This window comes from Cyrtonyx montezumae, unplaced genomic scaffold (genome assembly GCF_038088225.1).
Source record: "Cyrtonyx montezumae isolate F1298 unplaced genomic scaffold, pur_monq_1.0 scaffold_10, whole genome shotgun sequence".
Classification (NCBI taxonomy): domain Eukaryota; kingdom Metazoa; phylum Chordata; class Aves; order Galliformes; family Odontophoridae; genus Cyrtonyx; species Cyrtonyx montezumae.
In genome coordinates this window covers 2,466,141-2,490,175 of record NW_027071826.1, presented here as the reverse complement: position 1 = coordinate 2,490,175, position 24,035 = coordinate 2,466,141, and the positions used below count along the sequence as shown (strand labels likewise).

The window sequence follows — 24,035 nt, the reverse complement described above, 5'->3', positions numbered from 1 at the left end:
GGGATTTAGCAGCTTCTCCACAGCCAGTGGCTGATATTCCCATCCCATCCCCATCATGTACATCCCTTGGCTTAGAGCAGGTCAGGGAGGAGCATGTGTGGCTTTGGAACCAAGTCAGGCAGCATCGGGCGGTGATACAAGGGTTGGCAGCGGCTCTGACACCCTGGCTCCTGGTACCTTGCCATTGCACAACACGGGGCTCCTTCAGTGCCGTGCACAGGGCAGGGGAGAGCTGTGTCAGAGTGACCGAGTTGCATGGAAAAGGCTGAATGAGTGAAAAGAGTCATCAGTGTATTGGCAGCTGTGCTACTAAACCTCCTGGGTGGCTTTTTTGGGTCCTCGTGGTTTTTGCATGGCTGGAAGCTTTGCGTGCCAGGGAGGGGATTAGAATAGGTGGCTGCGGGAGGGATTTGGGTCCTTGCGTGGTGAGCTGGAAGCAGGGAGGTACGAGCTTAATCTGAGGATGACACAGGTGAAGGTGACACCGTCTGTGCCTGCGGCAGTCCCAGTGACGTGCTCCAGGGAGCCTCGAGGTGTCGGGGAGGTTTGGGATGTTTAGCCAAGAGGGGAATGGCCTCTTTGATCCAGGTCAGGCTTGCAGGAAAGGAGCCCGCGACAAAAAAAGCTTTGGGTGCAACAGGTTAATGATTGACAAGCTGGGCAAGAAGCACTGGGTCTTAAATGACGTTTCTCAATAAGCTGCTCAACCTGATGTGAATTTGCTGTATGGCCATGGCCCTTTGCCACAGCGGTCCCAGCACAGAGTCCCCTGCCTGGTCCGGGTCCCCCTTGTGTCCCTTGGCACCACTTCATGTGACACCATCCCACCCACGTTGTTCTGCTGTGGGATTTAATCATAGGATCATTACGGTTGGAAAAGACCACTAAGATAACCAAGGCCGGCCCCAGCCCACCCCCACCATGCCTGCTGACCGTGTCCCTCAGTGCCACATCATAGGGCTGCACAGCTCCTGCTGATTCATTTGGCTTGCAGTGAGCTCAGACAACCTGTGGGTGCAGCTGGAGGCCACGCTCTGTGCATTTGCTCCCGAGTTTCCTTAACGCAATATTTGCTTGGACGCAAGCACAGTGAGTCCACAAATAGATGCTCAAAAACAAACGTGGCTGGCCAGCCTCTGTCCCAGCTCCTCAAGTCACTCAGTACATCCATAAATCTCCTGCTCCAAAGCTAAGCCCTCAAGCACTCGCTGTTTGTTTAGGTTTTATTGCTATTCTTGTTGGGTTCTCCTCTCCCCTGGAGGTGTTGATGTGAGTGGGGGCTCAGCCTGTCGATGTCTGCTGCCAGCACCAGCACGGGGCAGAGCCCTTCCTAGAAGAGTGGTGTCTGGAGGTGCTGTGTCTGGTGTGGTGGCACAGTTAAACTCAGCAGTGCCTTGGGCTCTGTGCTCCAAGCTCAGCCAGCAAGGAGCACGCAATACAAGCTGTAGAGGGGTGTTTCTCCTGGGCTCTGACCCTGTTCTCTGCCATATGTAATTGGTTCCATCTGGGCATGATCTGGCTTCCAGCTGGGTTTCCTTTGTCAAGTAGAAGCCCAGCACAGCTTAACCCCATGTATTCCCCTCCTCTCCTCCCAGTGTGTCACCCGAGGATAGCTGCGTTACCTCCTTTGTGGATTTGTGGTGAGATTTCACTGTGTTCCCGTCCCTGGTGTAGAGCCAGGGCATACAAGATCCCTGTGGAGAGCAGGTCCCCAGACCTACAGAAAGGCTCACTCACAGTGAATTTCCCACAGATACTTGAATTAAGTCACATGAAACGTGTGCATCACAGATCAGTGATAGATGGATGAGGTCAGAGACCTCATTACGGAATATCCCACAGAGCAGAGATCCCGGGCATTGAGGATGTCATCAGGCAGAAGAGGTGCCACACACCCTGGTATTCCATTGTCACTGCTCTGCCTGGAATCCCCTGCATTTAAGCGAAGCTTGGACCAGCACTGACAGCCATGCTTCTGCTCCTGAGCTATTGTGCACTGCACCATGTGCCATTCCCATCCCCATTCCCCATCCCCAATCAGTCCCATTTCATGAGAAGACATTTTTCGTAATATCTAACCTGAACCTACCCTGTCACAACTTAAGGCCACTCATTACCTCTTGTCCTATCACTAGCTGCCTCCATTTACCCCAGTTCAGAGCTTCCTAGTGATGAGAGAACAAGGTGGTGGGGTTTCCCCCAATCTCACTGGGGAAAAACAGCACCAAGAAAGTGCTTGCTGTGTGCTGGGTGTGAATATCTTGAGTTTTTCTCCTGCAGTGTTGTGGCACACCTGTCATCCGCATTGCTTGGGGATGGGAACACATGGAGGTCGTAAAACTCTGGTGGACTCTGATGGTTTTTGCTTTTTTCTCGCTTTTAGTGATTGGTTCTGTAAGGGATGTTGGCCTTTGTCGTGCTGATCCCTTCAGCCGTGGTTGAGCAGGGCAACTGTTGTCTTGCTCATGCCCTCTAGTGTTGCTCGTAACAGTTGGAGAACAGTTGTAGGAGTTTCTGTTTGCCAGAGTGCCTTCACTACAGTGTCTCACTTGTTCTGTAGCTTAAAAGCGGAGGAGGAGGCGTACAGGGAGAAGGTGTGACTAGTGCTATGTGTGAGTAGAGTTGTTTGTTCCAAATCCATGCAGAATACACAGAAATACACCAAACAGGACTGAGAGGGGGAGGCAGTGTCTTCTACATCGGCACTAAACATCAGGTACAGATTTCCCAACCCTTCCCTAAGTTCAGAGCATTCTGCTGTTGAGATGTGTGGCCCGTAGACCTTCAGAGCATCACTTAGCAAGGGAGGGGGCTGGGGCATGGTGGAAGACGAGAGATCCCACCTGAGGCATCTCAGAAGCATATGATAGGGATGAACCAGCCTTGCTGTGCCTTTGTGCCTTCAGCTTTAGGGGCATGAGGTCCGACCCTTGCCTGTATCCTCCAGCTACCTGATGCAATGGCTCTTGGCCTTCCTGGCTCGTGGACTCGAAGGAGGCCACCAAGTTGGGAAGCCATCTTAGAGACATAGAATCGTTAAGGTTGAAAAAGACCACTAAGATCATCTCGTCCAACCATCACTCTGTCCCCACCATGCCCTCTAGCTGTGTCCCTCAGCACTTCTCCAGCAGCACATGGGGGTGCTCCCATCCTCCTCCCTTGGCACTGGGGGATGGATAGCTGCAGGCAGGAGGATGCAGCTCCTTTGCTGCCTCTACTCTCTTCTAACTGCTGGGGGGCCTCAGGGACACTGGGAAGCAGCAGCAGTAGTTTTGTCTTTATCCTGTGGTCCTTGGGATTGCTGTTGCTGGTGAATCACACTTCTGACCTGGGAGCAGCACAGAGAGCACTGGTGCAGCTGACAGATGCTCTGTGAGCTGTGAGCAAAATCAGACATCCCCAGTAATGCTTCCAGCCCCCTCAGCTGCCCTCAGGGTTTCCTGACGGATGGACCCTCCTACAGCTGCCTGTATTTCACCTGGTGCCCACCATCACCAGCACAGACTGCAGTGGGCTGTTGCTGCTGTAGCTGCTCCAGCAGTGAGCTCAGCTCCCCCCCCCTTGGATCTGGCAAATAAATAACTAGAGAAAGATCAGCTCTGCTTCCAGCAGGAGGGCAGCAGTGCACACGCACGGATTGGGTTTAATGTTTTTTCCCAACTGCAGCATTGTGCTGGGACTGGCTGTGTGATCTCAGCTCCGCAACGTGCAGCTATTTAATTAACTTCTGACTTCTGGTTTAAAGGAGCGGCGTGCAAAACAGTTATTTACTTCATTTGGAAATTCTTTTAATCGTTGCCATAATTATAGCTTCCTGCTCTTTTTTTGGATATTTTTCTTAGCCGGGGGAAAGGAGGGGAGGAGGGGGAATATTTGCCGTTCTCCTTGTGGTTATCACATCCTTCAAATTACTAAAAGAGGCTGGGATAATAGGTCTAGTGATTATATATAGGCACCATCTGCTCTGTGGCTGCTTCCTATCAAAGTGCAGCGAGGAGAGTGCAAGAAGGATATTTTCTCCCCAGCTATATTAAGACTCTGTTTCCATCTCGGCTCCAAAGCAAAGCTCTCTGAATGCAAATGGATTGAATGTGCTGTAATCAATGGTTCATTTTTGGCAGCCTTGAAGCCGAGCTGAGCCTTTTTTTTTTCCCCTCCTCAAATTTGCTGTTCCCATTCATTATGCAATTCTGTGAGAGGGTGCTCTGCACTCAGTGTTTTCTTTTAATTGCAGTCCCCGCCGTTTGCTGAGTAATACAGCCTTGTGCTAGTGCAAAAATCCCTGCTTAACTCGAATGCAAGGAAGTGTCTGAGGAAATGCAGATGTTTCAGGATGATCGGGGCGGATCTGTAGCACACAGTAGCACACACGAGCTCTCAGCTTGCAGAGGAGGCAGAAAGCTGAGGTGGGTTGATATGGGATGACACTGGGAAAAAGTCAGTGTCCTAAGAGCTCTTGTGTGGTGCTGATGGAGCCTGGTGGGAACGGTGGTTGCATCCTGTCCGAGCATCCCAGCTGGCTGGGGCTGGGGGAGGCAGGTCAGGCTGAGATGCAGAGGAGTTGCAGAGGTGCCTACGTGGCTGAACTGCTTTTCTGAGTGAGCAAAAGTAAGCTAAAAAAAAAGGAAAAGCCAGGAGAAAATCCCAGTTTGGTCAAGTCAGTGAGCATGGAAGAGATTGCAGTTCTGCGTAGCGCAGCAGCTGGTCCTATTTCAGAGTCAAATGTCCCTTTCAGATGCAATCATAGAATCGTTAAGGCCAGAAAAAACCTCCAAGATCCCCAAGCCCAGCCCACCCCACCATCCCTCAGTGCCCACGTCCCTCAGTGCCACATCTCCATGGCTCTTGAAGAGCCCCAGGGATGATGGCCCTCCTCACTCCCTGGGCAGCTGTGCCACTGCATCACTGCTCTTTCAGAGAAGAAATTGTTCCTAATACCCAACCTGAACCTGCCCTGGTGCAGCTCAGGGTCATTCCCTCTCTCCCTGTCACCAGATAACCTGGCATCCATCTCCTCCACTTGACCTCCTCAAGGTCTTTTGCTTGTCCTACAGGTTGCACATTGCTCTGTAGAGGATGGAGGGGGTTCTCCATCCAGAGAGTATTACGTTGTTTCTCAGATGTTTCTCAGTCTGGGGGTCTTACCAGCGACCAACACAACAGCTGATGGAGGCATCCCACAGGATTTTGTCTATGTCCAGGCTTAAAACGTGGTTTCCAGCTTGCATGGCTGCACTTGGCCACACCAGGTACCACCCTGGCTTTGCCAAAGGGATCCTGGAGCTCCTAGCAAAAATGAGATAATTCTAGGCTAATGGCTGAGGCTCAGCTCAGTGCAGAAGCATTATTATTAATGGATCAGAATTCCCTGGGGGTGATTTGTGTATGAAGGTGTGAGAGAAACTGCATTTCTTGGGCATCACACCCACCTGGCTCAGGGCAGACCCACTGTGCCCCAGTGCCCATCGCCTGCTCCGTTCCCAGCCCAGCCTGGATGGGGCCTCACAAGGGCTGTGACACTGACAAATGGGTTATTGTTGCTTTGTCCAGTGCTCTTCTTGAACAGGAAACAGCATTTTAAAAAGTCGTGGGGTTTTTTTTGTGTGTGTTTTCTTTGGAGTTTGCACGACAGGCTTTTCTGCTGTCTGTGCTTCTTCCTGACTTCTTGGCTCAAGGCTCGCTTTGCAGAGCAGTGCTTTGCCTATGCAGTGGTTAAAGGAATGTGAGGTTGGTTGGTTTAAAGGGCACCCCAGCAGCTCTGTGCTTTGCCTCAGAGGTGCTTAAAGCCAGATTTTGAGATGAATGATGCTGAACCTGGGAGACATGGGGGTGACCCAAGTTTTCTCCTGATTGCTCAGTCCCTCCTGCAGCATCCCATAACCAGGAGCCCCAGTGCAGATCTGCTCCTTCTCTACCCCTTTATTTTAGTCCCCTGGAAACACGATGCCAGGCTTGGTCTGAAACCCAAGAGAGCTCCAGCAGCACCACGCGCATTTCTGGCACTGGCTCTGGGTTATTTATTACGTTTTTCCCTGGGATGCCAAGTGTCTCAGGCTGATCTCAGAGGCATTATATTTAGGCAGGTTGTGGCTGTCCGTGGTTTGGGTGTGATTTAGGGGCTTTATTGCAGTGACGGGCTGAGGCTGCCCAAGATAGAGCACGTGCAGCACATTTATTTTAGCAGAAGACCAAAGGAGCAGATCATCCCAGCCCAGCCATTGGCATCCCCAGCTTCACCTCAGACCACCCAAAAAGTGCTCCAAAAGCAGGGAAGGAGAGGATGTTTTCAGGGTCATTAGCTGCATCTGTTATTTCAAGAAGCAGAAAGCAGAAGGCCAAGGAGCAGTGCTCATCAGTGTGCCAACAAATGGGCACCAACGCCGCGCTCTGCATGGGTCCGGAGCAACAAGCATGATTCATGCTCTGCTTCAGGCACTGCCTGCCAGCTCCAGGGCCTCCTGCCACAATTATAAAGTAAGATTGCAATGTGCACACCACGTTAGCAGCATCCTTTTTGGAGGAGTTTCCCTACAGCATCGCTCGGGAGCTGCATGAATGGGCTCATCCAGCAGCCTGCTGGACGCTGGCTTTGTGCTGTGTCGGGAGAAGAAGTGGAACTGATTTTTATGTGTTGCACTGGGTGATTTCTAATTGTTCCTGACCATCCTGCAGAGTCCATTATTTCTCCACCAGCTGATGCCGGCTTCTAATTAGGGGATGTGAAATGAAGATGGAAGAGCAGCAGTTTGCAAGGGAATGGCTGCTCAGGAGGGAATCCGTGCTGGATTTAAGCCCAAAGCATCCTCTTATCTGGGGAGAGGACAGCTTGCAAGCAGCAGCCCTGTGCTCCCTACAAGCAGTCCTATGATGATCCTGCAGTCTGCTCATGCCCTGCAAGCACCTGTGCTGCCCGTACCCCATTCCTGCACCTCTCCTCTGCATGAATATTTCCTTAAAGGAATTTACCCTACGATAGTTCAGAGTGACCTCAGCCCCCTGGATGTTGCAGGGCTTGGCATGGTTCAGCCTTCCTGGCTGAGCCACCAGTGCTTAAATACCTCATCCAAGAAAACCCAAAATATTTCTGTTTTCCCATCAGGAAGTGCTGCAGCTTTAGGAAACGCTGCTTTGAAAACAATTCCATGTCCCCACTGACGTCCTTTTCTGCCTAGAGGCTTCTGCAGGCCATCTCTGTAGTTGTTTAATGGGAAGAGAGCATATTCCTCATCATGAGCCAATTCTTTTGCATGGTGCTTGCAGTACGTGCCAGCAGGGAAGGCACAGCAATAGGAATGATAATAGATGTGCACTGATTACCCCACATGGTAATCGTGGTCTGGAAGGGCTGTGAGGCACTGGCACTGGATGTCCCACCCCTGGAGACAGCCAAGCTCAGTCTGGACAGAGCTCTGAGCACCTGAGGGAGCTGTGGGTGTCCCTGTTCATTGCAGGGGAGTGGGACCAGAAGGCCTTTAAAGGTTCCTCCCAAATCAAAGGACTGTAGCTAACACAGATTATCCCACTAACCCTTTTAACTGCATGGGGTTTCCCAGTGATCCCGGATTCAGAAAGCTCTGCTCAGGGTGCACACCCAACATGGTGGAGCTCAGCTGAGCAGTGGCCAAATCCAGGGATTTTTTGGTCTCAGTTATCAGGAAACAGCCTCCAGGAAGCCCAGCTAATTCCACTGAACAGAATGGCAGTAAAGCACTAAAGAAGCGTTCCGTATCCTAAATCTGTTCATCAAAACACATTAACTGCATGTATGGTTTAAGCAGCATAAATCAGTTAAATGACATTGGCAGCAGTGGAGCTTGAAGTTTGTTAAGCCAACAGACCAAACCTTTCACGTATTCTTCATCTGCAGGAAACAAGTAATTCCTCGATATCCTTTCCTTTAATAGCATGCATCACCCCTGTTACTGTTCAGGCCAAATAAAAGGGTGTGCATGTTTTGGAGGAGATAATTAGAAATGAGTGATGGGGAAAATGGAGTGGTGTGGAGCTCAGGCCGTTCAGCAAATGTTGTATTTCAAAATATATTCAAGCAGAAAAAAATCCACAAATAAGTGTGAGAAAATCATAGAGTCATAGAATTGTTAAGGCTGGAAAAGCCCTCTGAGATCCCCAGCCCACCCCACTGTGCCCACTGCCCAGGTCCCTCAGTGCCACATCTCCATGGTTCTTGAACACCCCCAGGGACAGTGACCCCCCCACCCACACTCCCTGGGCAGCTGTGCCACTGCATCACTGCTCTTTCAGAGAATAAATGCTTCCTAATTTCCAACCTGATCCTCCCCTGGAGCAACTCGAGGTCATTACCTCTCACCCTAAATGCAAGATTTTGGCTTGATGGTGGTTTATGATCTGTAAGACATGCTGCTCTTCGGGACTGAGAGGCAAGGAAATACCCATCTGTTGTAAACCCTTTCTCAAGTGCCAGGAGTCAGCCGTTGCTCTTTTCCTAGCGTCATTAAAATCATTTCTTAGGAAGAAATTGAGCTTGATGGTGTTAAAATTTCAGCCAGGAGTTGCAAACAGTTCTGCAGCGGGGGGACTCAGACTCACCTCTGTGTCAGGGGCAGTGCTTTTCCTGCTGCTTTGCATTTTGCTTTTATTTGGGAAGGCAGCGTGCAGATGAAAGCATGCCTGCTGGGCTGAGGAGCAGGGATGCTCTCATTACTGACGATAGCTCGGCTGATGGCAGGAGCTTGGTAGGACTTCAAGAGGCTGAGAAATGTATTTGGGTAATAAGTTCCTCCACAGTTACCTTAGGCAGATGTGCAGAAGCTCGTGCTTCAGGGCATGAGCTGAGTCCTCACCCGGAGGGAAAAGCTTCCCCTTCTGAAAGGCTTCCGTGCCTTCCCCAGGAAGGGTTGGTTCTGGGGCAGCATGTGATGGTAGCAGGGTGTTTAATGAGCTCAGCATAGCTGCTTGAAATTTCCCATTCTGCTTGAAATAACAGCAGCATCCTCCTTGCCAGACAGGCAGCAGCCCCTTTTTTTGGCTGGAGAAAAACCCGTGGCCCACTCTTCCCAAAGCACCCCCACAGAGCTCGTGTGACCCGGTCTCGTTGCAGGTACTGGGAGGCAAAGAGCAGGATCAGGGCAGGATTCAAGCACCCTGGGCACCGTGAAGCCCCCAGCACCGTGCCAAGCCACCATCCATTTGATATATTTTTTTATATATATAAATACTATTTTTTTTTCGGGGGACTGTGCTGCATCCCGGGCCGCGAGGGGGGAATAACCTGTTTGATTTTATTTTTTTTTTTTCAGTTCTCTCAGGCCAGACACACCACAGCCCTTTGAAACGCTCTGTGTCCCTTACCCCACCCATGAATGTGCCAAACCAGCCTCTAGGACATGGATGGATGTCTCATGAGGACTTACGAGCTAGAGGACCCCAGTGCATCCCTTCCGATCATGCCCCCCTGTCTCCACAAAGCAGTGTAGCCTCTTCGGGAAGTGGTGGGAGTGAACATTTAGAAGATCAGCCTTCTGCTCGTAACACATTCCAGGAGGAAGGGAGTGGTATGAAAGGTGAGTGACAACTGAGATGCCTCCCCCCCCTTTCTGCCCCCTCCTGCTCCCAGGACAGAGGCTTTGACGTTTTGGGGCCGTTTTGGGGAACGTGGGCTTTGGTTGCCCCAGTGTTGGTGTCATCGTTGCGTCGTGGTTTTGGTTGGTCTCGCCATCGTTGCGTTGGGTGTTGGGTTAGCTCTTCTTTTAGCAGTGCTCATTTTCTCCGTAGCCTGTGGCTTTTAGCTGCGAGTGGTGCTCTCTTCCTCTTTCATTTATTTATTTTTTAATTAAAGTGAAAAAAAGGTTAAGTTTAGCACGTCATGGGTCATTTATCGTTGCGGTGGTTGGTGTGACCACGACCCCAGCAAGTATCCAGGGCTCAGGATGCTTGTTTGCACTGAATTTATCCTGTGTCTTTCAGTTGTTTTTCCCATTTTGCCTGCTTCTCGCAGGGATCTTTAGTAAGTAAGGCAGAAATGAAACCTCACTGCTGCAAAGATGGAGAACAAACGTCAGGCTGTAGGGGAATGAATCGCTGTAACCATGTGGAATGGGCAAACTCACAGCCTGTGTGTTCCTGTGAGCAGAGAAAATGACTGGAAATGAACTCCCAGCTAGCAGAGACTTATTTAAACAACTGCTGTCAGGCATGCAGCGTAACACATTGCCAGCAGGGATGGTTGCTTCTCATTAATGCAAAGCAGCTCCATCGCGTGAAGACTGATGACGTACCAGAATAAGGAAACATGTTTTTCAATAGTCACAAGGGCTGATTTTATTCTAATTGCAGACAGATCTAGGTATGGATGAGTCCTGTCTAATGTGGAGCAGTATTTGAAGTGGCACGGTGTGACTTTCTGTGATTGGCATGGAAGAAATGCATGGAAATGCTAGTGGTTTGCCCTGAGATGCTGAGTGCTGAGCCCCATCCCTGGGTTGTTGCATGGGGATAGTGGCCATGGGCTGTGGATGTGACAGGAGAAGTTTCTAATGGGCTCTGCTTGCTAACAAGCTTGTAATTAGGGAGCTTGAACACGGCAGGTGGCACAGGGTGGGTGTTTCTCACACGACATTTCTCCAGGTTTCTGTTGGTGCTTCACTCTGCATGACTGGGACCTGAGTTGGGTGGTAGTTTTCCCAAAAAAAAGCAACGAATCCCCCACCCCTAACCCACATGGCCAAACCCGCTTTGATGTCCTTTGGAGAACCAGATATAACAACCAAAGGTGCTGTTGCCCATCAGGACCTCCCTAACCCAACCTGGTCTCTTTGTCCCTGCTTCCCCTCCTGGCCCCTCTCTGTGGGATGCTTCGTGCACGTCCCTGCTCCGTTCCCCCCACTGCTGAGTCAGCTCATCCGCTCCTGTCCCGCTCTCGGGGACATGCAAACCAGATGTCTGCAGCCTCTGGTCTCATGCCCAGAGTTTGTCATGCCGTCCCCTCAGCTGTATTTCCTTCAGGCTCATGGTTTTTTTCCCCCAGTCTAAACTCGGAGCTGTGCTCGCCTCTCTCCTCTGGGTTTCTTCATAAAGCCCATATCCTTCTGAAGTTGTGTTGCCCGGAACCAGGCTCTGTGTCAGAGCTGAGCAGGGAGGACTTGGTTGCCACAGGGTTCTGATGCTGTACAGCTCATCGTGCTCACGTAACAGCAGTGCTGGCTGCGTGCATCGTATCCCCAGATCATCTCTGCAAAAAGTACTGCCCGTTCCCTGCCCTCGTTCTGTGCCATTTTCTGTTCCTACATCCGTGCACAGCTTCATGCATTTTTATTGGATTGTGTCTTATTTCATCCAGACCGAGTTCTGGCTCTGCCAAGTCCATTCTGAACTGCAGCCACGTCTTCTGAAGTGCTTTCCCCAAACTTGCTCTCTCTTCCACCCTCCAGGGCATCCAGAGAAACACTGGGCACAACTGGGCCCACCCATGGTTTGTCTCCTCTCACGTTACGTCTGTTTTCCATCTATCTTCCTCCTGAAGGGAACACATTGAAGTCCTCACCCCACTGCTCACAGTAGACACAGTTTTTGGCAGCCGTGCCATGACTTGGCAATTCGGTCCCAATGATTGGTAATTAAAGAGTAGCTCTGTGTGTGGAAGGGCCAGGTGGGGAGCTGGACTTTCCGAGGACCATGAAATCACCTTACACAGCTTTGCACATCCTTAATTTCTGTAGGGTTCTACATGTGTGTGAAGTTGAATCTCTCTTCTGCCTGTGTCCAGTTGGACTTTCCCATTGACGTTGGCCTGTGGCCCAGGGGACAGGGGCACAGGAAGATCTCTAATGTGCCATCACTAAAATGTTGTGTTTTCCATAAGCGAAGTTGAGATTCAACTCAAGCAGAGGGCTTGCTGTTAATAGCTGTTCATTTCTTGAAGCAGAAAATTGGTGTGAGGCTTTTGGTAGTGAGTTTTAGAACTGTCACGTGCTGGGACTCTTGGGGAAATGGCAGACTTGAACTTGGTACCTGCTTTGACCCCTTGTTTGGTGTGAGGTTCATCTCCTTCAGGCACAGTGTTGGAGGAATTTAATTGGAACAAATCCTGACGTGTGTCAGTGGACAGAGCCTGTCAGAGGATGGGATGGTGCGGGTTGGAAGGGACCATCCAGTCCCAACCACTGCCATGGGCTGGGACACCTCTCACAAGCTCAGGGTGCCCACAGCCCCATCCAGCACAGCCTTGGGCACTGCCAGGGATGGGGTAGGAGGTCTTGCCTAGGAAAAGACTTCAGGACATTTTGTGAAGGCCCTCTCTATAGGGACTGAGTGTTCAGCAGTGGGTCTGGATCCACTGAGCTTGGTGGGACGCTTTGTGCTGGCTGGAGCAGATGCTGGAACAGATCTTAGCAGTTTTATCTTGGGTGTAGTGCTGATGTAGGCAAGAGGGCTTGGATCAGAGTGGTTTTAAGGGCCAGGGAGCCAGCTCATGGTGGCAGGAACCCAAGCTGCTCATCCCAGGGCTGGTCCTTCCATCATCCCCATAGCATCTCACCTTCTGTAGGCTCCTGTGAAGTTCAGTTAGGCACCTGAAGCATCAATGGGATAGCACACAGGGAAAGCAGCCCTTAAAAACCCCTCTGTTGACTCCTCAGTTGACCCACCTGCTGATGATACCACGCATCGTTAAGCAGCATCGTAACTAACGGGGAGCTCTCATCTCGTTGCCCTTGTGCTGCAGATGTTCCAGCCTGGCTCAAGAGTCTCCGGCTGCACAAATACGCCGCGCTCTTCTCGCAGATGACGTACGAAGAGATGATGGCCCTCACCGAATGCCAGCTTGAGGCACAAGTAGGTGTGCAGGCAGGCACAGGGCTGCCAGCCCCAGTGCATCCCATGGGCAACGGGACACACAGGATGTGTGCCTTCGTGGGTGGTTGGAGAGCAAACAGGGACGTGGAGCCCTGGGAGAGAGCAAAAACTCCGTGTACCTTGAGAAGGCCACGTCCCTGATTTCTTATTGGAATTCCCATCCTCTTTGAAGTCACTGGGAGTTGTGCCTGGGGCTCGGTCCTGTTGGGATTAATGGATTTGGGCATTCTGGGGGCACAGTCTTCAGGCCCTAGCTCCCAAAAGTCAGTGGGACTTCGGTGGCTGATTTCTGCATAAACCATTGAAAATGTCCCCTTTCTCAGCTCCCATCTATGTTACTCCTGGTGTAAAAAGTCCAATCAACACCTTTGCTTTCACAGTTTGAGATACACTGTGGTAGGAGTGGGTTAGCTAGAAATCTCCAACAACTTCCTAAACGATTTTCTGTGCACATCAGAAATTGGATTAATTTATAGCAGCCCTTTCCATTTCAGAGGGAAGGGCTTTGGGTTGGCCAGGCCATCCCGTGCAGGTGGTAATGCCAGGCTGTGTGCTGTTCTTTCAGAACGTTACCAAAGGCGCAAGACACAAAATAGTCATCAGCATCCAAAAGCTAAAAGAAAGACAAAACCTGCTCAAGTCGTTAGAAAGGGTGAGTAATCTCAACAGCTTTTCTCCTTCCTGCTTTCCCCCACAGACCCGCTGGGAGCAGCTCGCCTGACCCTATGCTATTTGTTATTGGGATATTGTATTGTATTTAATTGCACCATCCTCCAACAGCAACCAGCACAGCCTCCCGCTAGGGGCCTTTAAATACCTCTGTGGTGTGTTGCTATTTATTGGTGTTTTCGTTAGCTCACTGCTTCACTATTTATTTATAAAACAGGACTGTACTTGGAGTATTGCAGGAGCTAATTAAGCCATATTTACCCCCATACATTAATAATTACTATTAAATCCAAGAGACAGCCCGCTGGATTGAGCTCACCTCAGCAATGTGTTTTCCAGGCACAGCCTCTACTCCCACCTCTCCCCTTAGGTTCTGGGGTAGGGAGCTGACCATCAGCCCAGCCCAGCCAGCTATGCACGCAGCAGAATACAGGGAAAGATAAGCAAGAGCGTGTGTGTGTGACTTGATTTTTTGGGGGGCATTGTCTTGCTGCTGAAGATGGCTGCTTTCTTGGAAAGAGCTGCTCCACCCCTCTCTGCCGGTTAGCAGAGCAGTGCATCCCCCCAGAAAAACATTGCCCAGCAGCCTGATATTGTGCCCCCCTGTGTCACCAGGCTGAATTTTTTTGCTGCAGGGATTTCAGTCCAACTGCAGGCTGCCCACAGAGCTGTGGGTGCCCCATCCCTGGAGGTGCCCAAGGCCATGGATGGAGCTTAGGGCATCCAGATCTGATGGGAGGTGCCGCTGCCCACGGCACAGGGTGGGGCTGGGTGGGCTTCAAGGTCTCTTCCAACCCAAACCATCCCATGATTAGTGGTGCCAGTCTAGTTTGTTAGCAGTGCCCTTTTGTCACCACAAATCCTCCCCTCCCTTGAACCCGCAGGACATCCTGGAAGGTGGCAACCTGCGTGTCCCGCTGCAGGAACTACACCAAATGATCCTCACCCCCATCAAAGCCTACTCTTCCCAAATCTCCAGCCCGGAGGAGCACAGCCGGGACACGGACTCGCATCACCCCCCTCCCATGCTGGGCTCAGACAGCCAGGGCTCCGATGGCAAGGACTCTGTGGCAGGGGGCATGCAGCAGCATCACCTGCCGGGCTGCGAGGGCGAGTCGGGGGGCGGCCCTTTGCCCGAAGGTGACCTGCCTGGACAGTTCACAAGGGTGATGGGGAAAGGTGAGCAAGGTTTTGTGGGTGTCCCCAGCAGGCCAGCTGGGTCTGAGCCCCTTTTTTAGACTGTAGGTTAGATGCAGGGCATCCAAACATGCAGGTGCTGTTCCATGCAGGGTGTAGGGTTTGTGTTGGGATTAATGTGCCAGGGAGGTGGATAGTAGCAGTGTGAGGTAGAGAGCAGCATTACATGCTATGCACAGGGCTGCTGCAGCAGGTATATGGGCTCAGACATGTCCTGCTTCCCCTCCACCATATCTGGGGTGTTCATGCTGTCTGCGTCCAGCAGGAATGCACAGAAAAACAAGAATAGAAAGAAACTTTCTGGGGTGCCATGAGGAACAGCAGCCCTGTTAAAAATTTGCTGTCATCTGCTGCCTTTCACATACTGTATCAGGGAGAGGGGAAGGGGGTTGGTCCTGTGCTCCTGGCTTGCTCGGGCCTAATTCTGTGGACCCAGAAAGTGTCAGTCTGGGTGGACACCAGTGTAACTGAGAGCAAAATCTGGCCCTAAATATAGGACAGGAGTTGGGGACAGGCTTTTTTACTCATTGATTGAAGGGAAAGGGGGATCTGAAGCCCAGATCTCAGCTCAGCACCAAGTTCCCATTGATTTTCCCTTTCTTTCTTGCAGTGTGCACACAACTTTTAGTTTCCCGACCCGATGAGGAGAATATAAGCTCCTATTTACAGCTTATAGACAAATGTCTAATACATGAGGTGAGTTGTGACAGATCTTGTTATTCTCATCACTTAAGAAACTGTTTCCAAAGTATCTGTTTATGTAAATGCTCTGGTTTCTAACACTAATACTTTTGGGGAGTATTAATAGTGGTTCTGGAGCCAGTGGGGTTCACAGAAACACTGCTCCCCCAGTGCTTACATGGTGGCATGGATGTGGAGCTGGGAAATGCCTCATGCCAGCCTGGCAGTGCTAAGCTCCAAGCCTTGCATGCAGCTTATATAAAAGAAAAGCTGAGTTGTGGGCATCCAAGGAGCAGTCCCACTGAGCTGGTAGCCCTGGGGACCCCTGGCAATGGTACAAGAGGTACAGCTGTGCCCTGGCAGGGGCAGGGAATCTCTGGGTGCTTTTTGTCATAGAATCATAGAATATCCTGTGTTGGAGGGGACCCATAAGGATCATCGAATCCAACTCCTGGCTCCGCACAGGACCACCCAAAAATCAGACCATATGTCTGAGAGCAGTGTCCAGATGCTCCTTGAACTCTGGCAGCTCAGGGCTGTGACAGCAGCCCTGGGATCATGCCACTGCCTGCTGCTTTCCATGCATGCACGCACACATCCCTGCTCACTCCATCCAGAAAAAAACTCACGTTTCCTATTTTTCTCTTCCTTTTTTTTTTTTTTTTTTTTTGGGGTGGACAGGCGTTTACAGAGATACAGAAGAAACGGCTGTTGTCATGGAAACAGCAGGTGCAAAAACTCTTTAGGTCTTTCCCTCGGAAATCCCTCCTGGAGCTGTCGGGCTATCGGCAGCAACGGAGGTACGTGGGCACTGGGGAGATTGGAGGGGTGGCAAGCAGTCCTGGAGCTGTGTTTTGGGTAGGGATGCTCGTGCTGCTGCTTGATGCTACCCCACAACCTGGCCCCGATCCCAGGCACCAAAATCCATCCAGGTGCCGGAGGGCAGAGCTACTGCACCCATTTCACAGATGGGAAGCTCAGCCAGCGAGAGGCCGAGCAAGCAGAGGGCATCCCTGCACTGCTTCTCAGCCTGCCTGCTTCCCTCCTGCCTTCTGCTCATTCGATCAGGGCTGGAGTTCCACCAAAAAGCCATCGGAAAGCTGGCAGATAGATTGGGAGCCCGCTGTTAAGGAGCACAGTGCTGTGAACACACTGTTTGCTCATCCACGATGATGCTGGAGCTTGGGTGATCCTAGCATGCAGTTGGGTTGTTTCAAGAACAAGCTATTTTTAGAGCAGTTTTAACAATAATGTCAGCCTTTTGCTTCGTTCTGCTAAATATGTGTGATTGCAATCAGGATTCCTCGCTGCCAGAGCAAGAGGGGGTGCTGGGCAGAGGGGACGTGGCAGTGCTTTGCACTAGGTGCTTCATAGAGTTGTACTGGGGGATCGTAGAGTGTCCTGGCTTGGAAGGGACCTTAAAGGTCACCTGCTTCCAGCCCTACCATGGGCAGGTCCGTGGCCTCGGGTCAGTGTCTGCTCCCATTAGGTCCATTTGTGGCTGCCTGATCTTGGGTCTGGGCCATTCTGCTGAGGACCTGGGGCTGTGGTGTTGGGAGCCACCACCTGGCTGCCTTTCACTCAGTCTGTCCCAAGTAAATCCGTGGCTCTGAAGGCCATTGTGACCAGATCCTACTGAATCGGGGCAGTCCCAGAGAGGGCTTTCTTCATAAAAATGGACCTCCTGGAAGAAGAGGTTCCAACAACACGAGCTGAGCCTTTACCGGACACTAAGGAATCTTTGGTGCCCCAACAGCAAGATGACTTTCAGTCACACCCCAAGAAACCAGACGACACAAACCCATGGTTGGCGGGTGGGAAGGCACGGGACCCCAGGACCTCACTGCACCCATCACAAACCCATCTGGAGTGCACCTCCACTCTCTCACCCCAGCATTTCTCTCTCCACAGCCGAGGCTTCGGGCAGTCCAACTCCTTGCCAACAGCCGGATCCGCCGGGGCAGGGCTGGGCAGGCGAAACCCCCGCCAGTTCCAGATCCCCTCCCGCAACCTCCCCACCGCCCGCCTGGGGCTGCTGGGTCCCAGTGGGCTGCTGGGCACCCCACAGCGCAGCCCCGCTGCCAGCCCTGCCATCCTCAAGCAAGGCAGACAGGTTGGTCGTGCTCCTGGCTTTGCAGGGAGTGGCCTGCAGCGTGGGGAGGGCAGCTGGGTGCTCACAGAGGGAGAATCGAGCCCAGGGGGTACTGTGGTATTGATACACAGGGGTTTATTGCACCTGGGGGGGTGTATGAATAAGTGCCTGGCAGGAGGGTGGCGGGGCTCAGCTGGGTGGGGATGGGAGCATCACTGTCCCCACACACACTGGTTCCCTTCTCCCACCAGTTCCTTTCCCCCCCCATTTTTCATCTCCCACCAGTTCCCACATCACGGTTTCCCATCTCACACCGTCTTCCGTCTCCCACCAGTTCCCATCTCCCACCATTTCCCACACCCCCCCCCTCCCATCCCACACCCCGTCCCACCTCACTCGGTTCTTTGCATCCCACAGAACCTCTGGTTTGCCAACCCTGGGGGCAGCAACAGCATGCCCAGCCGGAGCCACAGCTCGGTGCAGAGAACGCGCTCGCTGCCGGTGCACACCTCCCCGCAGACCATGCTGATGTTCCAGCAGCCAGGTAGGAAGGCAGCACTTGCCTTTCCATTTCTCCTCATCCCGTGGTGTGATGATGTAGGAGCATCCTCTCATTCCGTGGCTCCTGCAGGGTTACCATCCTTCCCGTGGGGATGCTCATCCTTGTTTCCCAGGGCAGCCCTCCGTCGCCCTTTGAGCGTGGCTTTTCTTACCGTGGCGACTCATGTGGGGCATTGCAACCCCAGACAGATGGGGACCAAGCGTGGCCTCCCACGTGTGCTCTATTTAAAGCTGGCACTGTGCGTGTGACCCAGGGGCCGAAATGCCGCCGGGCTGGGGACGCAGATCACTTACAGGAGGGGTATTTCAGGAGGGAGGATGGAAAAGCCAGGGGACAGCAGCAGCACCTCCAGCCCTCGTGCCCAGCCCTCTTTGATGCAGCAACCCCCTGATTGCAGGACCCCAGCCTGTCCCCTGACCCAGCTCTCCTGTCCCTGTCTCTTGCAGAGTTCCAGGTGCCGGTGACTGAACCTGACATCAACAACAGGCTGGAGTCCCTGTGCCTGAGCATGACGGAGCACGCGCTCAGCGGTGAGCACTCCCTCCTCCTCGGGCTCTTCCAGCACGTCCAGGCAACCTCAGCCAAACCCCCCGGGGGCTGCCCCACTGCCCCCAAGGCCTGGGATCGGCTGTGGCTGTGAAGGGTGGGCTGGATTGGGGTGGTTGCTGCTCCCATGGAGGGGTCTCAGCCTGCTCTGTCGGGACAGAGGGGTCAAACTGAACGCAGGGATTGTGCCTGGCGCTGGCACAGACTGTGCTTTCAGCCACTAGTTTGCTTGCTTATCATCATTAGTGTTAGTTCACTAGTCTGCTGTTAATTAATGACAAAGCAACCCGAGCACTCAAATGGTGTGCAGGCTTCAGAGTGCTTTACCCCTCTGTCAGCCCAAGCTCTGCTTTGCTGGGGGACACGGGGACCCCCAGGGCCAGAGCCGTCCCATTGTGGGGTCATGGTGATGCTGGCATCCTGGGACACGTGTGGGGACACGGAGCAGGGAGGGAGGAGGAGGGCCAGGCTGCAAGCAGTGCAAGAGGAGAGCCCAGGGAGGCACTGGACACATCGTGACGCAGCGGACCTGGATGGGATGGGGACGCCCGAATGGGATGAGCCAAGCAGCCCACATCACCCAGAGCAGCCCCAAAAGCCGTGGACTTTCAGACAGTGGAGGACAGGAGCCCACGGGGAGGACACGGCTCCCTGCAACGATGGCACTGCCCAGGGACAGGGACGTGGGAGCAAGGACTGGACACGGCAGCAGGACGCTGGCTGTGGACACAAGGACACTGCTGTCACCGAGGCGTTCCTGCGGCGCGCGCCCAGGCGAGGCTTAGCTGTGTTGCTCCTCAGCAGGGTACTGCTCCTCCAAGTTACTTGTTTTTTCCAGGTCACGTCCCCCAAGCCTCTCCAAACCAGCTGTGCTATAAATAGTTCTGCAGAGAAAATTAATAATAATAATCATAATAGTAGTAGTAGTAGTAGTAATAGTAATAATAATAAAAAACCTTTGGGGGAAAAAAAAACTATACAAGAGTAACAAACCTGTTTGTTTTCAAGTCTTAAATCCCACCTGGCCGAGCTCGGGGCAGTGGAACAGGCAGCACTCTGTTGGGGCAGGCACAGACCACACTGCCCCCGTGCACCCCCCCATGTGTCCCTGTGCCCCAGGGATTGGGATGGGGTTCGGCTGGGGGATAGTGAGGAGGATTGGGGGTGTGCTGTGGTTTGTGCTGGGGAGCATCTGGTGCTGGGGAAGGGGTGGCTGGAAATAGGGTTGGGGTGTGCTTTGTGCCCTGTGGCAGCCTCCTAGTGCTCTGGGAGGAGGTGGAGGGATGCTGGCACCGGGTTGGGTTGTGCAGGTTTGGGGTGGGCCGGTCATGTCCCTGCTGTGCTGAGATGCAGGGGCTGTGGGGCTTTATCCATCCCTGGTATTGCTGGGTTGGATGATCTGGGGAGGAGCAAGGCAGCTCTGCAAGACTAGCACTGCAGGACTGGCTCCGTCTGCTCCTGGGAAAGGGGACAGGGAACTATGGCAGGAGCAACATGCCATCCTGGCCATGGTACCACTGTGGGTCGCAAAGAGACCTTGGGAGGAGAGCTGTTACATCAGCACCCCAAAACCCTATCGCCACCCTACAGGAGGATGGGTGGGGGACGTCCCCGCTTCCATCCCACTCCCGGGGATGGCCTGGGGCAGTCAGGAGCAGAGCAGCACGACCCCAGGGCCGCCCCTAACTCTGCCTTCCCACTTGCAGATGGTGTGGACCGGACCTCCACCATCTAGAGGAGGACAGCGTGGCAGCGGCGGTGCTGGTGGGAGAACAACTGCTGCGGGTCCAGCGGCGAGGTCCGGGCACGGGAGCCTCAGCAACAGCTTGCATCCTTTCTGTCTCTTTTTCTCTCTTTTCTCCTGTTTTAATTTGGTGAACGTGTAGACTGTCCTTGTGAACATACCATTAGAGTTGGAATTTGTGTTGTCCTTTCTTACATCCGTGCTAAAAACAAAACAGAAAGAAAACAGAAAGGGGGTTGGGGTGTGTGTGTGGGGGAGGGGGGGGGGGAGAAATGGCAAAGAAAGAAATAATGCTGAGAAAAAACAAACAGCAAAAAACGCCCGGGGAGGGCGGGGGGGTGCGGCTGAAAAATGCTGACGTTGAGGTTTTGCCACAGTGAATGTCACCTGCGTGTGACCGAAGCCCTTCGGGGTGGATTTGCCATAGGGAACCCCGCGCTGCCTCCTGCCCGGCCCTTGTCCTCATCCCATCGAGGCCGGGCTGTAGCCTATGCAAAAAAAAAACAAAACAAAAAACCCAAACGCCCTTTGGGATGCGTGGGACCGGCGGCCGAATCGTCAGAACCAAAATGAAACGAAGATAAGCAAAAACAAAGCTTTGCCTTTCTGGTCTGCAAAGAGCTCCGTCTGTGGGTGCCGCCCTCGTGGCGGCGGATGGCGAAGGGCCGGGGACGTCGCTGAGGGGCGATGGGTGAGCAGTGGGTGTCTGTGTGTCTGTCCTGGGCGTGTGGGAGCGGGAAGGTGCTGCAGCCTGGGTGTGCACATCTGCCCAGCCTGCCCAAACCGGCCGTGGCTCGTGGCATCGCCCCGTGGTTGGGTTGGAAGGGGCTGTGAAGGCCGCCTGGTTTCACCCGTGCCGTGGGCCCCATCCGCGGCCTTGGCCGCCACCATCCTCTGGGTGAAGCATTTCCTACTGAAAACCCATTAAAACTGGGTTTCTCCAGGCCGTGGTCCTGCCCACCAGGCAAGGGGACATTTTGGAAGAGCAGAACCAACCAAGTGTGAGCGAGCACCAAAACTCGGCCCTGTTACGGGGCACAAAAAGCACCAGGGAGGGGACGTGGATGGTGGCAGCCACTCCTAATGGCCTCGGTGGAGGAAATGAATAACAACTAAAGAAATGTGGGTGCTCCGTGCAGGGTCACGGTGCCCTCGGGGTGCGTGGGCAGTGGGACTCAGTCCCTACTAACATCTGAAGCGGTTGGGTTCCCGGCGTTGGCTCAACCCAGGGGCAGCTCCACTTGGGCTCCAGTGCCACCAGTGCTGCTCCTACAGGGGCTGAGCAGGGCTGGCTGTGCAGCTCCTGGGAGATGTGCAGATCCATTGGCGATGCAGCATTTTTAAGTAGTTTTATATATATCCATATATATATATGTACACGTACACATATATATATATACATGAAGAAGTGCCAAATGCAGTGTTTTCCATTTGCTGTTTGGTTTGCTGTTGACTGGAAGGCATTGAGGCAATGTTTACGTGGGGGAGCGGAGAAGGGAGGAGCGAGGTGGGAGGTGCTATGGGATGAGCAGGGCAGGACGGCATGAGGAAGGCCCAAAATCCTATTTATTCCTTTGCTGACTATAGAAACAGAGGTTATCTGATTGTGAAGAGAGATTATTTTGGATATCTTACATGTGAACGTGCTATGGCTGGTAACCATGATGATGTCTGTTATTAACAACCGCCAAATCATTCAGGTTTTTTTTGTGGCTGTTTTTTTTTTCTCTCTCTTTTTTTCTCAAAGCTTATTTTCCACTGACAGCGTATGGGTTAAGGACTCTTCCGTTGCATTTGCTGTTTCTTGTTTTTAAGTGAGAAAAAAGCAGCTTCAGTTTCCATTTTTGGGAGTCCCCTCCTGGCTCTGTCGGAGACCTGCGCTGAGTGCGGGTAACAGCAGAGCTCTGTTAAAAGAAACTATTAAGGTCCTAGTATTTATAAGACACACACATACGTGCATACACACAAAAAAAAAAAAAAAGAAAAAAAAAAGGGAAAAAGAGGAAAAAATAATTAAAAAAAAAATAAACCAACACAAAACCAGTTGCATGAATCAAGGCTGTGAAGTTGAACATTAAGTAATAACGCGGCAGTGCCTTTCTTTTTTGTATTCACCCATTTCCCCCCCAACACGTGCAACTGTTCCCTACGCCCGTGGCCCCAGCAGCTCCTGGTGCTGATGCCCCATGCCCCGGACCCACAGCCCCACTGGGGCAGTCCTATGGGGCCGCGACGCTGAGGATAACCCCATTTCTTTTGAGGTGTCGCCGTCCCCCTGGGGACGAGCCCTTTGCTGAGCCAGGACTGGGGCAACCCCACGCTTCTCAGCTCGTAATGAAGTACCACGTTGGGGAGGGGGTCCCCCCGGTGCCCCCACTGTGCTGTGATCCCATGGTCACAGGGTCCGGTCAGCACTCGGCGTTGAGGGTTTGTGGTGTCACCTTCCTCCGTGGGTCGGCTTTTCTGGATGTGCCTGATGGAAAGTAGGTCCTGCAGACGTCTAATTTGCACACAGCTACGAGAACACTAAGAGTTGATTTTATACGAGTCATCAGAGTTTGCAAAGTGAGTTTTATTTTTTGTATTCCTTTATCTTTACTTAAAGGTGAATGTGTATTCCTCTGGGAGGAATAGGAAGAAAAAGAAAAAAAAAAAAAGAAAAAAAAAAGAAAAAAAAAGGGGAAAAAAAAAAGGGAAAAAAAAATACCAAACAGGAATGTTAATAATGTTAAACAGAACACTTCCTCCCTAATTAATATATAACCCTCTGTATTTATGCCTATTGTAAGCTGACTTCCAAGAGCTTTGACCTCTTTTCTGTTGCATGCCGTTCCCGGGCAGCCCTTTATTGTACATGCATGCCTATAGTCCTGTTTTTTCTGTACAAAGTTAGTGCACAAAGAAATATTTTTGCCTAGTTCATGTTGCCAAGCAATGCCTATTTTTTAAATTTTGTCATATATGGAAATAGCATGTTTGTTACATGTAAAAGCTTCCTGATATACAGAAATACTAATGTTTGGAGATGCTGGTCTTTGCAAGTGTACAGTTTTCAAATGTTGTTACCAGTGAAACACCCTCGTGATTTCAACTCGCTCCAATGTATTTATTACTCATTTGCTCCCATGTAACTAGGAGTCATGGCTATATTTCATATCGACGTTATATTGAAAGTGAAGGGAGATGATTAATACAAGGTTTTGTAACACTGGGGTGTGTCGCCTCTTCATTTACTCTCTTTTTTGGCAGGATGGCTGACAGCTGAAAGAAGAGCACGAAATCCGTGGTGGGGTGAGGGACGGGAGGGAGGAGTGCTCAGCTCCGTGGGGTGGTTGTGTTTGCCTGACATAAATCCCACGTTGGGCACATACAGATCACCAGCCTTCCCTCCACAGCCTTCATCTGTCCCACTGGGACGTGGGCAGCGTTGGTGCCAGGGCCACAACTCCTATTTTTTCTGTATTTTCTCAGCTTTTCGTGGGTTCTGCAAGAGCTGTGTGATGCTGACAGCTCTGCTCTGGGCAGCACCAAGGAAGGGAAGAAGCCACAGCTCCTGTTTTAGCACTACAGCAATCTTAGCGGGGCCGTAAGAGGCATAGCTCAGAGCACATCATCCCACCCAACCCACAGTCCGTGCTCGGGGCCTTGTTCCTTGCAACATTTCTGACATTTAAAAGGAATTTCCTTCACTTCAGCTTGTGGCCGTTGCCTCT

The 24,035-nt window shown here is 52.1% G+C and overlaps 1 protein-coding gene across 5 annotated transcripts in view; it reads left to right on the top strand.

Moving 5' to 3' along the window:
• Positions 1 to 20,552, top strand: part of SAMD4A (sterile alpha motif domain containing 4A) — a 57,979-nt gene extending 37,427 nt beyond the window's left edge. Inside the window, exons 3-13 of one of the 5 annotated variants that reach the window (XM_065748242.1) lie at positions 9,279 to 9,542; positions 12,701 to 12,810; positions 13,397 to 13,483; positions 14,385 to 14,679; positions 15,308 to 15,393; positions 16,060 to 16,178; positions 17,290 to 17,491; positions 17,888 to 18,014; positions 18,479 to 18,562; positions 19,195 to 19,383; positions 20,285 to 20,552. In XM_065748242.1, the coding sequence (XP_065604314.1) occupies positions 9,279 to 9,542; positions 12,701 to 12,810; positions 13,397 to 13,483; positions 14,385 to 14,679; positions 15,308 to 15,393; positions 16,060 to 16,178; positions 17,290 to 17,491; positions 17,888 to 18,014; positions 18,479 to 18,562; positions 19,195 to 19,383; positions 20,285 to 20,313 (1,592 nt within the window). In that variant the 3' untranslated portion in view covers positions 20,314 to 20,552. Of the gene's footprint in view, positions 1 to 9,278; positions 9,543 to 12,700; positions 12,811 to 13,396; positions 13,484 to 14,384; positions 14,680 to 15,307; positions 15,394 to 16,059; positions 16,179 to 17,289; positions 17,492 to 17,887; positions 18,015 to 18,478; positions 18,563 to 19,194; positions 19,399 to 20,284 lie in introns of all 5 variants that reach the window. The other 4 variants (XM_065748233.1, XM_065748260.1, XM_065748251.1 and 1 more) reach the window with 4 other exon arrangements.
• Positions 20,553 to 24,035: the final 3,483 nt, after the last annotated feature.